Below are 14,286 nucleotides of genomic sequence, written 5' to 3' on the forward strand. Positions count from 1 at the left end.
GAATAGGCATAAATGGGAATTTAACATAATTCAGATATATATTTTTATAGGGCTTATTAAAACCCAGTTAGATTACATTATATAAATGCAAAACATTTCTGAACCAGATGCACATTAGAAAAAGGTAACTTAATACATATATAAAACAAAGACTGTTCTCTACTTGTATCCTACTGGATGAAAATGTCAAATGCTTTGGATACTATTTTTGTTGACCAAGGATATATTTATGTAAATATGTATATTCTCATATACACATGTACATAAGTATTACTGGTTATAAGGGTTCTTTAACGAAAGATAGTTCAATCAATATTGAACACATATCTACAGAAATAATACACATAAAACAAGTTATACTACATAGAATGTATAACAAATATTTTCACTGCCTCCCTGATACTCAACCTTCCATTAGGTCTGGCATCTATGTCCTCACCGCAGGAACTCTCAGGACTCTCTGACTAACTTAGCCTGTTGTACAAACCTAAAGACTGAGCATAGGTACATGTGTCAGGTTCTGAGTCTTGGGGAGTAGGGCATGGATTCCTGAGGCAGTCCATTCAATAATCAGGACAATGGAAGGTGGAAAAGGCAGTTCAGAGGCAGGAAGGCCTGGATTCTCAGATGCTCTTGGTCAAAGGGGAGGGGACTTAACAACTGTGTGCTAAATAGGGTGTCACTAAAGCTTGTATCTGTTGTGTCCTGATACCATCTAAGCTGTAAATCACATAACATTCTTAAATACACCACACAACATATAAATCAAATATACACTTCTGTATATAATAAAGATATGACACAAGCAAGTCTCCTTAAGGTAACAGTGTCGACAATTTTCCCTTGTTGAACTCCATGTCAGTACTTACCAGGATAGTCCCTCCCCCCTGCTCACATGTAAATGACCCTCCCCAAGCCTTTAGAAGGCCAACCACACTCATCTACTGGCATATTTTTGGTCCTTCTGCTTTTGCTCCTATTGGATGCAAAATTTTCTTTTTAACCTTGGGAAAGCCTTCGGCCCCATAGGCATCAAGTGTTTTTGGTCCATTGGACCTTTTTGTTCCCTAGCACATTACCTCATATCTTTGAGTCTTCTGGGTTTCAGCTTTTGAATCAGGTAGGGCAATAGTGTGCAGTGTTTGTTATCCCATGTCTGTCTGTGTTTCAGTTGCCTTCCTGTATTGCTGTGAAGCTCTTGTCTCACTCATGCATGTGCCTTTCAAAAGGCATCCAGTGGCAGTGGTGTATGTGGCCTTACACCCCCTTTTATTTTTACAGATGGGCATGGGAGGTGGCAGCTAGTGTTTAGTCAGTCACTGTGTAATTAGTTAGGGACCTAAATATTTACTACCTCCTGTTACTTTTCCTTGTTCCCAGTGCATGGGATATATATATATATATATATATATATATATATATATATATATATATATATATATATATATTTTATTCAATGGAGGGAAGGTGCATGACCAGCTGCCTCCCTCAACAGACTTTCCTAAGTTTGAGTTATTTTTTAAAAAAAATGTTTACTCTATAGCCTTTCAGCTAGAAATGGCTGCTGACTTGGGCCCTTGCAGGAGGCACCAGCACCAATTAGCAAATTTGCCTCAGTGTAACATTTGGTAACCTACCTGTGCATGCACTAGCTGAATATAATCAGATGATTCCTGGCTGTGCAACTCCCAGCAATGGAGGCCTGCTTGTCTGGGATATGAACCTGGTGTCCTGCAATATGGTGGCTTTTTATGGGCCTGATACAGCATGGCATAATGAGAAGGAGATAAGGGATGGGTTCCTATTCTGTTCTGCAGGCAGATCTAGCTATTTCTCACTTGACGCTAGTAGCTATAATGGATAAAGCTACCTGGGCTGGGTGGCTGCTAGGCTCTTATATATGCTTGCTTAAGCAGCAGCTGATCTACACTATGCATAAGATGTTTTTGTGGCTTGGTTTTATCTGTGTCTAGTACATCTGCATCTGAACGTCTTATTACATAAATGCAATGCCCTTGTGATTAGATAAAGCTTATTCAGTTAAGCAAAGGAATGCATTTATTTCACATGGCAATATTTCTCCCTGTGGTAGGTAAGTTTCATCAAGGCTCAAACTTTTTTATAGAGGCACCATATTGTGAAGTTTTGGGTGCTCTCTCACTGATCACTTGACTGATAGTGTTACAAGTTCTAACTGCGACAGAAAGAAAGAAGAAGAGTATACAGCTCTGTCCATTCCTGGTATATACCTCATGTGTGCCTCATAGTGCATTGTATGCCATATACTTTTGGGAATATATTAAATGGGTTATACCTACAAAGGGTCTGTTTTTGAGGTGCTCACACCTACCAAGTGTTTCTTACAGGCACCTTGCGATCTGCACTGAAACTTGGCATACTTGTGATGGATGCTTCCTGGTGAGTAGGGGAGTAGTATTTCAAACTTTGTTTGAGGTCACCATGTGCATGGATGTCTTCAAATCTCTCTCTTATGTGAGTATCAAGCTGTTGGCTGATGCTATTGGACTCACTTGTTCCTCACTCTGACAGTTTGCTAACACCTCTCATTCTGTAGTATAAAGTCTCTACTGTAAGATTATTCTTATCCGTGTAAACTTCTTATTTCTGGGGTTTTCACATTCTCTATGTTCACTTCTGTAAGTTGTATTATTGTGGGCTCTCTCTTCAGTGTTATGCCATTACGGATAGTAGGTTCCTGTTAAAAGCCTATTACCCTCCCATTAGGAAAGATTATTTTGCTACATTCCGGTAAATACTGACATGGAGTTCAACTAGGGAAAAGGGAGGATTATATCATATTAATGTGATGTTCCTTTCCTTTATGAACTCCATGTCAGTACGGCCCATCCTTTACAGGTATTTTAGAAGCTGGTACGTGGGTATGGTTGGCCTTTTTAAGGTCTGGGGAGGGTCCTTCTGAAGGAAGCAGGGGAGGGATTATCCCAGTAAGTACAGGCATGTAGTTTGCCAAGGAAAAGAAAGATTTGCAGAAAACTTAATAGCAGATATTAGCTCACACCAATAAATGAAAAAAAGTAGTCTGTGAGATGAACTCACCTGATATGTGTCCCATAGCCTGATGGTGCACCGGAGGGGTAGTTCTCTCATTAGAAGATTGTTCATCCAGCGGAAAGCAAATTGAAGATATTCAACCTCATATTGCTGTAAGTGTTTGTGTACTTGATCTAAAAGTGAGAATGAAACATACAGTGATGCTATGCCAGTAGCATTTTAAAATATTTCTTAAAGTTCTGCTTATATCATATTGCAAATCAAAAAGGAATCCCAATATCAAGTCCCAGCACTTAATTGAGATTCATGAAATCCTTAGTATTTGCCAAATCCAATCCCCCATACATTTCCTGTGACTTTAGATTACTGAACAGGTGGATTTGACACTGTATTGTTCACAGGCATGCCATTTTGTCATCTGTGGTTATTAAGGTCCAGTATTGTTGCCAAATCAAAACATTATGGATTTATTGCATGCACATTAACTTCATCTTAAACATCAATTTTACTAAATTTTTTTGTCTACAATTCACAGGAACAAAGTAGTATAACTAAAACACACTTCTAATTCTAGAACACATTTCTAATCTCTGAAATGTACCTGTATAATCATTGTTGGGTGACAAAATATTAGGCACACCACAGTGGTTACAGTGATTTATCTGATACCCCAGGTCGATGCTCTTGTTTGTGTAAAAATTTACTGGCTTGGAGTACTTCTGAAGGAGCTACTTGACGCTATCTTCTTTGGCTTCTTTAGAAGAATTAGGATGTGTAATAGTTCTCCATATGGTGCTTCTACAGAAATATCTGTGCTAGGGCTCTTTTTAGCAAACAGAAGCACTGGCCTGGGGTGTTAGGTACGCAATTATAACCTCCAGTGCCCAACTTCTCCTTTAATATAATACATTACATTCTATTAAACCACTACTACATTGCATTTCCTAAGAAAACAAATTGAGTACATTGGAGCTTTTCCCCATCATAGTTCAATAGCATAATAGGTCAGTACATATGAAACTGCATCTGCGTGTGTCTAGCAATGTTACCTTTTAAGTGGAAGTCAAAACATTGTGGAGAAAAATTCATGAATGTTATGATATGAAAATCTGTTAAGTATTATTTTCTTAGAATGCAGTACAACTGTTCATATAAGATGATGTAATAACAAATAAAAGCTTGTTCTACATTTCATAACTCACAGCTAGGGATGTCGCGGACTGTTCGCGAACTTGTTCGCGCGAACATCGGCTGTTCGCGTCCGCCGCAAGTTCGCGAACGTCGCGCGACGTTCGCCAATAGGCGTTCGCGTCAAAATCGTTCGACCATTCGATCGCTAAAATCGAACGATTTTCGTTCGATTCGAACGAAAATCGTTCGATCGAACGATTAAAATCCTTCGATCGTTCGAATCGAACGATTTTCGGATGTTCGAAGTTCGCGAACTGTTCGCGAACTGTTCGAAATTTTTGCCGGTGTTCGCGAACGGCGTTCGCGAACACATTATCGGCGGTTCGCTACATCCCTACTCACAGCAAACATTTAGAAAGTATAATTTACTGCTAATCCAGTTTCAAAGTAAAACTGTATCTGGACAAAAACTTAAGCAATAGATAATTTAAATACTGATACATGACAACAAATTGGGAAATACATATATGTTAGTAAATATTTCCCTTTTATATTTGTTGATGTTCTGTTTGCTCGCTTTCTGTTCATTGGTAGATGTAACTTAGCATGTACAGTATGTGTGCTCTCAGTTTGCGTGTGATTGCAGTGCCTCAAGCAAGCCAGAGGCCCCAAAGCCTAGAGACCTGCACTGTTTAGGAGTATCATTTCCCTTTAAGAATGGTTGAAATGTGTCAGTGGACGTTTGCCACTGCAAATGCACTGGTATGATTTGTGGTTTAAAGTACAATAACTGAGTCTTTGCCATTTCTTTCATACCTCAGTGTTTTGTAAAGGGAAATGTATAAAACATTTTACTGTGATATACAATATGTATGTTTAGCACAATATGAAACAAAAGTAAGACATATTATATTGGTTTAATTTGTAAGTGGCCATTTGGTGGTCTAATAGGTCAACCACAAGAATATATAAAGAGTGATTAAGATGGGGAATTCATTAGTACATGTACTAATACATTGTTTCTCATAGTACTACTCTAAATCATACCTTTACAAAAAAAGTATCTATTTTACAAAATTGTACATAAAGCAGTTGTTAATTAATCAAGCATGCAGCCGGCAAATAAAAGTAATGCAGTAGCTAAACTTGTTTAAAATAAACAGAATGTTCCCAGAGTTATTTATATTACATTGTATATCTCCCATGGGAAGTTTCAAGTTTGAGGAAGAGCTAAAATTCAAATGTTGACATTCACTACAATGTTGACAGAGCAACAGATTTACAGAAGCCCCCAGCCTCCATAAATGCAGGGGTAATTATACATAGTGTCAAATTGAATTTGTTACTGTTTAAAGCACAAGTATCACAAATGGCATACATTTTGGGGCATGTTTATAAATATTCACCCTGCCTTCAGGCTAAATGCCTATTTTAGTCTTACTGTGTACTTGTATACAGTTGAGATGACAATAAACCTGACCTGACTTGAAATGCAGCCTCCCCTTTGCATACAGCTTTGCCTATGTTCATAAGAGGATGATGAAGGATGCATGTGCCCCTCTAGTGCTTCCATCTACCTTAAATTGGGCATCACAATATATCAACAGAATATTGTAATTGGAGAACAGAGCTAGGCAGGCAACAGGCCAGATAGCTAAGAAAACAGGATGATATAACACTGGGTGAAGAAACTGATTTAACCAAGAACAGGGAAGTGAAACATCAGGTATCCACAGAGAAGATCTCCTCTGCTCCAAATGACTGCAAGAGCTGGGTTCAAATCAGTAGACCGTCAATGACAGCATAACTGTAATCCTGTGCCCACTCCTGACATAAGGTGGCTAGAGAGAGAGAGTGAGTGTGTGTGTGTGTGTGTTCAACATTTTCCAACTCACTAGAGACAAGCATTTGCACATAATGAATGAAATGGCAAATGTAATTATTGTCATTTATCAGGATGAAATTATTTTTCAGAAAATACATATACAGCAGTTTAATAACATTACAAAAGATTCATAAGGCATGATAGTGCTAATATCAAAATATTAAAAGCTTAAGCAAGTACAGTTTAACATATTTCTCAGCAATTTTAACATGTTACAGTCATATTTTTGCACCAAAACATGGCGTCCTGCTTCCTTGGGAATAAAAAATGCTTACTTAAGCGGTTAGGTAGACTAATTATAAATGTATATTACAACAGATGCAAAAACAAGACACCTATTTGTTAATATAAATTTTATTGCACAGAACTTTGCAAATATAGCCCATACATATAATTATCTGCATAATGTTGACTATAATGCTAAATACACCACTTTATTGCAACTCCTGTTTACTGCTTAAATTCTGGTAATTCCACTCATCTGTATACTGCTATATACACCACTCTATTGCAACTCATGAACAGTATACTGCTTAAATCCTGGTAATTCTCCTCATCTGTATACTGCTATATACACCACTCTATTGCAACTCATGAACAGTATACTGCTTAAATCCTGGTAATTCTCCTCATCTGTATACTGCTATATACACCACTCTATTGCAACTCCTGTTTACTGCTTAAATCCTGGTAATTCTACACATTTCATTGCTTGTATCTGTTAACCCAATAACTTTGTCTGTTAGGCCTACTCTGATTCAGTACTTCAGTGAGCAAGAGATATTTTTATAGCCCCAAAACTAGATTCTGGTGTTTGTAACACTCTGCCATTGGATCACCGGTTAATTGATTCATTAGTCAATTAGCACCTGGCTTTCTCAATCAGCTGCATATAAATTTAGGCCCAGTATAGGGGATGGAACTAGTGTCAGGGGCATGGCACTAGTGCTAACATTTACTAAGTGCTAATATTTTACAGTTGCTTAGAAATTGACAAGGCATTGAGAAGGCTCAAGGAAGTGGATTCTCTTCTATCAACGTTGACCCAACTGGGAAACAACCGAATGTTTTTATTTTCCTGTGTTTCTCCTCTTTGCACTTTCATGCTTCCTGAAACATGTTTTGCCACTTCCTCCAACAAGTCACAAAGGTATATACATTTCAGCCTCTCTACTTGTCTCCAACTTTCTCCCAAACTTTCTTCTTTCAAAAGATCTCTTTAAACATGAGACTTGAGAGTAGTGATGCGAATAAAGATGTCCATAGTCTCTAACTGGTAAAAAAAATTGTCGCTCTTCAAAAATTTGTCATGCATCAAAAAAAAAAATATTGTAGCCCATAGACCAATGCATTTTGACAAATTTTTCCCCGTATTGCTAATTTTTGGTGAAGTGAAACAGGTCAGATTCACCCGTCATTGCTTGAGAGGCCACATGCCTGGAAGCCCCTACACCAAATAATCATGTATACGCTTAAGGAATATAGCCATAACTCTATCACATTATGAAACTCCATTTTTTTTCTAGGTGAAACATGGATTAAGGAAACGTTGTGTTGAGATGCTGCAGACTAGTAACTAAAGAATGAACAGAAGTAAAATTACAGTTTACATTTTCCAGGGAAACATACTGTACAGTTGCTGAGGTTGCTGATGTCACCTAAAGACTACTTTACAGCTTAATGCATTTCACTGTGAAAAAACAAATTGTCTTGATTTATGACTACCTAGCAGTTAATTATTTGCAAGCTATATTCTCCTATATGACTTTCTTTGTAAAATAAATACGGATGTCAAGCTAGGTCTAAGTCTCCAAGGTGCTTTTAAATGTTAATTATGTTTCCTTTCAATTCCTCTTTCCTACTTGGTTGTATTACCAAGTGCTTGAATCAATTCTGCTCTCCCGAGAAGACAAATTATCTTTTTTATGCCTACTCTGTCATGAAAAACATTTCTTAGTATATGTTTGGCAGATGTGCATTCAAACTCCTAGTTAGCATTTCAACTGCATATTTTTCACCTTTGCATTATTAACAACAATAATTCGTATAGAGTGTACAAAAATGTTAACTTTTTTTTCAAGTTTAACTTGATCTCTACATTCAGGGATGATTTTGGGGGGTGAGTGTGTATCCGTGCTCACATAAGCAGTAAAACATGAGGACATAACATTCGATATGTGCAGAATTTTTACTGAAAAAGTACTACTGAAAAATACTTGCAGGCTTTATTTTACTTTCAAAGATGCACTATCATGAAAACAAAATTGTTATATCTCTACCTGAAAATAATGCATATTTCAAGGAAAAGTCATGCTGGAGAAATATGATTGACAACATTTGAAATTGTGAAATGTGAAAACAAGTTAAGCCGACAACATGCACACTTTGGTAATTTTCTAGATGCACCGCAGAGTTGCTAGTGCAAGTGTTGCCTCCCTCTCCCAAAACAGAAGCAGTTCATCGATCTCTAATCATTATTATCAACCAAAAAAAGACCAAGCTGTCTGATGACCCGATTCAAAGTGTGAATCTTGTTATTGGCCAAACTAAACAGGCATGCACTCCTCACAAATCCGCTGACATATCAGATGAAACAGCCTTTAGGAGGGCTGCCAGATCAGAGCAATATGGTTATCTCTGTGTGTTCAAATTGCTATATCCGGTCATTGCATTGTAGATGACTTGTCCATGTGTAGCAAATATTAAAATCCGTTTTATAAATAAGGGTGTACTCTGCAGCTGTCTGGCAATTCAGTCACCGCTAAGGTATTATTTTAAAGAACAAAGAAAGGGTAGGATTAATAATTAGTATGCAATGGAAGAAAATACATTTAAATGTATCCTTTACTAAGCCTACTAGTAGGATTATAGTTATGGTTACATTTTCCTATTAAGACTTCTCTGTTTACTTGCTGTTTAGAATATTTTATGCTCAGCACTGCTACCTTGAAACTGTAGTGACCTGTGTTAAATATATGAAAGAAAATATGTTATTAGAACATTTTAAATTGATTGAATTAAAAGGTAACATTTAATTTAACTATCCAAAGTAAAGAAAGAAAAATATTAGTATATAAAGAGGATATTAAGCTTTTAATAAATAGGAAAGTGCCTTTCATCTGCATAATTTCATTTAGATTTGTAGTAGAGCTATCTTGATTTAAGTGTGTAATTTGTCAATAATCTTAAACAATGTAGATAGGGTCAATCCAAAGCTTGGAAATACTATGTTTAGGTTCCTGTTTCTGGAAAGATATCATACAGACTGAATAAGAGTCAAATGCTCTATTTATTTTCTTCTGCTATTCAAGATATGGTAAAGCTTGTGCCAAGTTAATATCATGCAAAACATTTGCCAAAATGTATCTATTAGCAACAAGGTCAGTATTAAAATAAATAACAAAAAAGAAATGTGCGGCAGTTATTAAAATGAAAAACTTTTAATCTTATTATGGTCTTTTAACTTGCGTCAGGAATACCTAAAATATTATTTCACCCTCTCCAAAAGGCAGTCAATGTGAAATGAGCTTATATTAATTTTGATAAAGTGTCTGGACTACAATTCTTAGACTATAAGACCATTAATTCCAATACCGGTAACTCTGTGTGTTGGTAGTATGCCAGTTATGCCTTATTTGCATTGTTTTACTGACAAAAAGATAATGATAGAATAATGCATTAAAACTGTACTACATACTTTAGGTAAAAAAAGCTTTTGCATACACACATAGCTACAGATGACAAAAAAAAAACATTTAAACAGAAAAAGAGCGTGTACATTAAAGCATAACTAAAGATTTTTAAAAAAAATTTTGGAATACTTAGCATATTGGCACATCTGGAGATTTCAGGCATTTTGTTCCCCATGTCCAAAATGCTTGAAGCATTCCAAACAATAATATTGTTAAACTACTTACGGTATGTAAGCATGCTCATGCTAGGATACAATACAGTATTGTAATCATATAACAGTGTTAACTAGTTTGGCCATGTTTTGACTGAAACAGCCCTGGGCAGAAGTCTTGGTTCTGTATATTCTCACACTGAATGGTTGTTAAAGTAAAGGGTTCCTGTTTTAGAACAGCTGAATTCAGAAAACTGAAAGAATAATACATTTGGGAGCAATACAATTGTATTAAAGCTAGAAGAAACCTTATTTTATTCAACTTAAAAAAAATCCTTGTACATCTTCTTGTGTGCCTAAAAAACTATTTTCCATTGGTGGCCAACACAAAAGAAAAAAGTTCCACTTTTAGATATTAGTTATTTTTCTGATTAAATCTAAGAGATCTGGAATACCAACACAGAATATATGTGACAACCCATGCTCTTAGCACTGACCTGCAGGATGAACAGCAAGACATTTATCTTTTAATTTGCAACGAATACCCAATCTAGTGCATAATAAACATACAAAATATTTTTTTTCTTTTTTTAAAGGAAAATAATTGTAATAATAATTTTAATTTAAAATAAATGTTGGGCAACAAAATAAATCATAATTTAGATTTGTGTTTTATTTAGAAGTTTTAACAGCAAGATGGGAAAACATTGTCAGATTTTTTTTAGCATCTTATTTTGCTTTTTAGTGCAGTGCATTACTACATCTTGAGACATAATACCCAGTATTTATGCATTTATAATATTATATGTTGTATTTTAATACTTTTGTTGTTTGTTAACAGCTGTCTTTCTCTATTTCCAAAGCATATGAGTATAGCTGTTCTGCCAGTTAAATGATGTCCAGAGGCAAGAATGATATTTGCTGATTTGCCAAGCTTTGGTTATTACAGTGCTCATTTATAAACACTGGGCAAAAGGCAAATCTGCACCAGGGCAGTAACCCATGACAACCAATCAAATCTTTTCTTTAATTGTTTAACCTGCAGCTGCCAGTAAAAAAAGCTATTTGTTGCTAGAGGTAACTTGCCCAGATGACTATTTGCCAGTGTTTATAAATAAACCCCAATGAGTGCAAAAATACTAGCAGCTACTCTGATTAGTGAAATATTGTACAACAATGTTCAATGATACACGTGGTTTATAGGATAAATAATTTGCTCTAATTGTCATACTCTCTTCCATGCCAGATATCTACATATCACAATACTTTTTTGCATATATATTTTGCATCTCACAATATTTTTCATTTATGTTCATATAAACATGCTCCCAGATGAGTCTTTTATAAACAGGATTTACAATGTCTAGCAAGACATGTTTGTGTCAGATTCCCTTGGTGGCAATATGCACTCATTTGTTATTTCCTAAACAAGGTAATTTTCTAAGCAGAACAGTTTTTCTTTAACATCAATAGAAATCATTTATTTGAAACAATTTGAGATGCCACAACTATCATTTTAAGTAGAAGCAGATGGCCGCCATTAAATGCTGGAAAGTAGCAACATTAAGCCTATGACATACCGCAAAATCACCAGTGGCGAAATTGTAATTCATTTAAACCAGAAGAAATCTAAACACTTTCCAATTTACGGTACTAGATCCTAACTAAGCTGCAGGAATCCATATTTGTGGCAACATAATCCTCTTTTTATTTAATAGATAAACTTTTTTTCTACCCCAAAAAATCGAGTTTGGACAGTATTTTTCAGTCAAAACTCACATTTTTGGGTTTAAAAAAAACCTAGAATTTTTCGAAATTTATTATACCCCGAACCTGGAAAAATCTCAAATCCGAAAATACTCCAGCTAAAACCTGTCAAGGTCATGTAGAAGGCAATGGCAGAGGTCCCTTCAACCATCATAGCCTTCATGATGTTCAGATTTTTTTTTTCGTGGGTTTCACTCGAAAACTTGATTCATTCAAGCAATTCAAGGTTTTTTCGAAAAAACTCAATTAATTAGAGTTTTGGCGTTTTTCACCTAGGCTACACGGATTTGAGTTTTTTCATTCAAGTTTTTTCATAAATTAAAAAACATTCGCGCTGTGAGTTAATTTGAGGTATCTTCAGGTTATAATAAATCTCCAAAAAAAATCAAGTTTTTTTTTTAACCGGAAAATGTTTTTTTTTTTTTTAAAAGTATGCAGTGCACTTTTGGGCTCCAGTCCTTGAGAGGGATATAAATCAGCTGGAGAGAGTGCAGAGACATGCAACTAAACTGGTTAGAGGGATGGAAAACAAATAATGAGAGTATCAGACTGTCACACTTGACACTGTCACACTTGTCGTGTGGACATAAAATAAAAACGTATTAGCAGTTATTCTGCCTGCTGTATGTTTTCCCACCTTCTCTGATACAGTTACATGATTTATGGATATCAGGACGGAGTATCCAGGGGAATTACATACTAACAGCCTTCTAATCAAAGATTAACAACTGACGGTGTGCACCTTCCACTGAAATAATGAGAGTAGACTGTCAAGGTTTGGGTTGTTCTTTCTGGAAAAAAGACTCTTGCGAAACGACATGATTACTCTTTACAAATACATTAGAAGACATTATAGACAGAAAGTGGGGGACCTTTTCTCCCATAAAGAGGATCACCGTACCAGAGGCCACCCCTTTAGACTAGAGGAACAGAACTTTCACCTGAAGCAGAATAAGCTCTTTATGGTGAAGGCAGTGAGGTTGTGGAATGCACTGCCGGATTATGTTGTGATGGCTGATTTTGTTAATGCTTGTATGATTCTTGGACAAGCATAATATCATAGCCTAATCTACAATTAGTATAGATATTGGTGTGTATATATAGTTTATGTGAGTGTATGGATAGTCTCTGGGTTTCGTTAGAGGAGTTAAACTTTATGGACTTTTGTCTTTTTTCAACCCAACTTAACTATGTAACTATATAACTATGAGCGGGGAACATTAGCCATTCACAAATAGACCAAAGAGCCTGAAAAGCTTCTTACAGCTAAAAAAGATCTCCAAATAAAGGTCAAACCATATGAAACCTAGAGCCTTTTGTTGTTTTGCAATTTTAAAAAAAGTCATACTTTTCACCATTTAAAAAAAAAATGCTGGAAAATAGCCCCACAACATGATGTTACCACCATTATATGTCACTTTTGTTTTTTAAAGGTGTGGGCAGTATTAGAGTGAAACTTAAAATGACACTAACTGATGAAAAGGCACAACCCTGCACTCATCTGACCACAAAAACTTTTCCTATATTATAACCTGGTCACTTCCATGCTTTTTAGCATACCCCACATGTGGTTTGACTTGATTCTAGCCAAACAACCTGGTCATTTTAGTAATCACTTACTAAAAAAAGACATACCACCAAAAGTTGGGTGAACAAGAATAAAGTGTGGGGAATGAATAGTGAGGCAATCAGCATATTATCCTTTTATATAATTTACAGTCTAAAAATAATTTTATGTTTCAAGGCTTTGCAAAAAATATTTTTTAATTAATGTGAAAAATTTTTTTGGTGACAGTATGTAAATGAGAGAATGTACATATAGTTAATGCAAATTGCATATGTGTTCTCCACTATATCTCTCAATACCTGTACATACCTCACAACTGTCCTGTTTTGAGTGGGACAGTCCCGCTTTTGACAGCTCAACCCACTGTCCCGCCATTGTACCTTAAAAGTCCCGCAAAGTACTTCAGCAGCCAGAAAAAAAAAAAAAAAGTTTCTAACCATGCTGTGTCATTGGGGGATGGAACCTACAGTGTACAGTCTGAGAGGCATGTGAAAAGTCCTAAACTCCGCCCTCCCCCGTGACTGGAGTTTAGTGTAGTGCGTGCGTGCGTGCATGCGGAGGGAGAGGGGTGCCGTTAAACAAGTGTGGAACTGGAAGTATGGCTCCATCCCCCTTCTACACTGCTGCCAAACCTGGGCTGTTCATCACGGAGGGAAATGCCTGTTACATGCTATGCGTGTGTGCTGGAACTGTGCGTGCACTGTGAGTAACTGCTTGGCTTGGGGGAGGGGTGGATTTAGGGAGGCTGCAGCCGAGCAACTCTACTGTGTCAGTTACAGATCGAGTGTGTGAGTTGTGTCTGTATATGTGTCACTGTGTGTGTCTGTATATGTGTTTCTGTCTGTATATGTGTCACTGTGTGTGTCTGTATGTGTATGTGTGCGTCTGTATGTGTGCGTGTGTGTCACTGTGTGTGTCTGTATGTGTGCGTGTCACTGTGTGTGTCTGTATGTGTGGACTTTAGCTTAATTGTTACAGTTGACTGTGCCTTTAATTAACTGGCCCGGCGGTTTCCCGCTGCTTAGACTATCACTTTATTGTCACTATGGTGCGACTTGG

General features: G+C 36.5%; 1 protein-coding gene across 4 annotated transcripts in view; it reads right to left on the reverse strand.

Moving 5' to 3' along the window:
- The window catches only part of LOC108711168 (TBC1 domain family member 22A), a 297,560-nt gene that overhangs the window by 92,626 nt on the left and 190,648 nt on the right, over nucleotides 1-14,286 (reverse strand). For all 4 annotated transcript variants that reach the window (XM_018252619.2, XM_041586439.1, XM_041586438.1 and 1 more), the window contains exon 11: nucleotides 3,079-3,206. In XM_018252619.2, the coding sequence (XP_018108108.1) occupies nucleotides 3,079-3,206 (128 nt within the window). The remainder of the gene's footprint in view (nucleotides 1-3,078; nucleotides 3,207-14,286) is intronic.

This window comes from Xenopus laevis, chromosome 3L, assembly GCF_017654675.1.
Source record: "Xenopus laevis strain J_2021 chromosome 3L, Xenopus_laevis_v10.1, whole genome shotgun sequence".
In the NCBI taxonomy this organism is placed as follows: Eukaryota; Metazoa; Chordata; class Amphibia; order Anura; family Pipidae; genus Xenopus; species Xenopus laevis.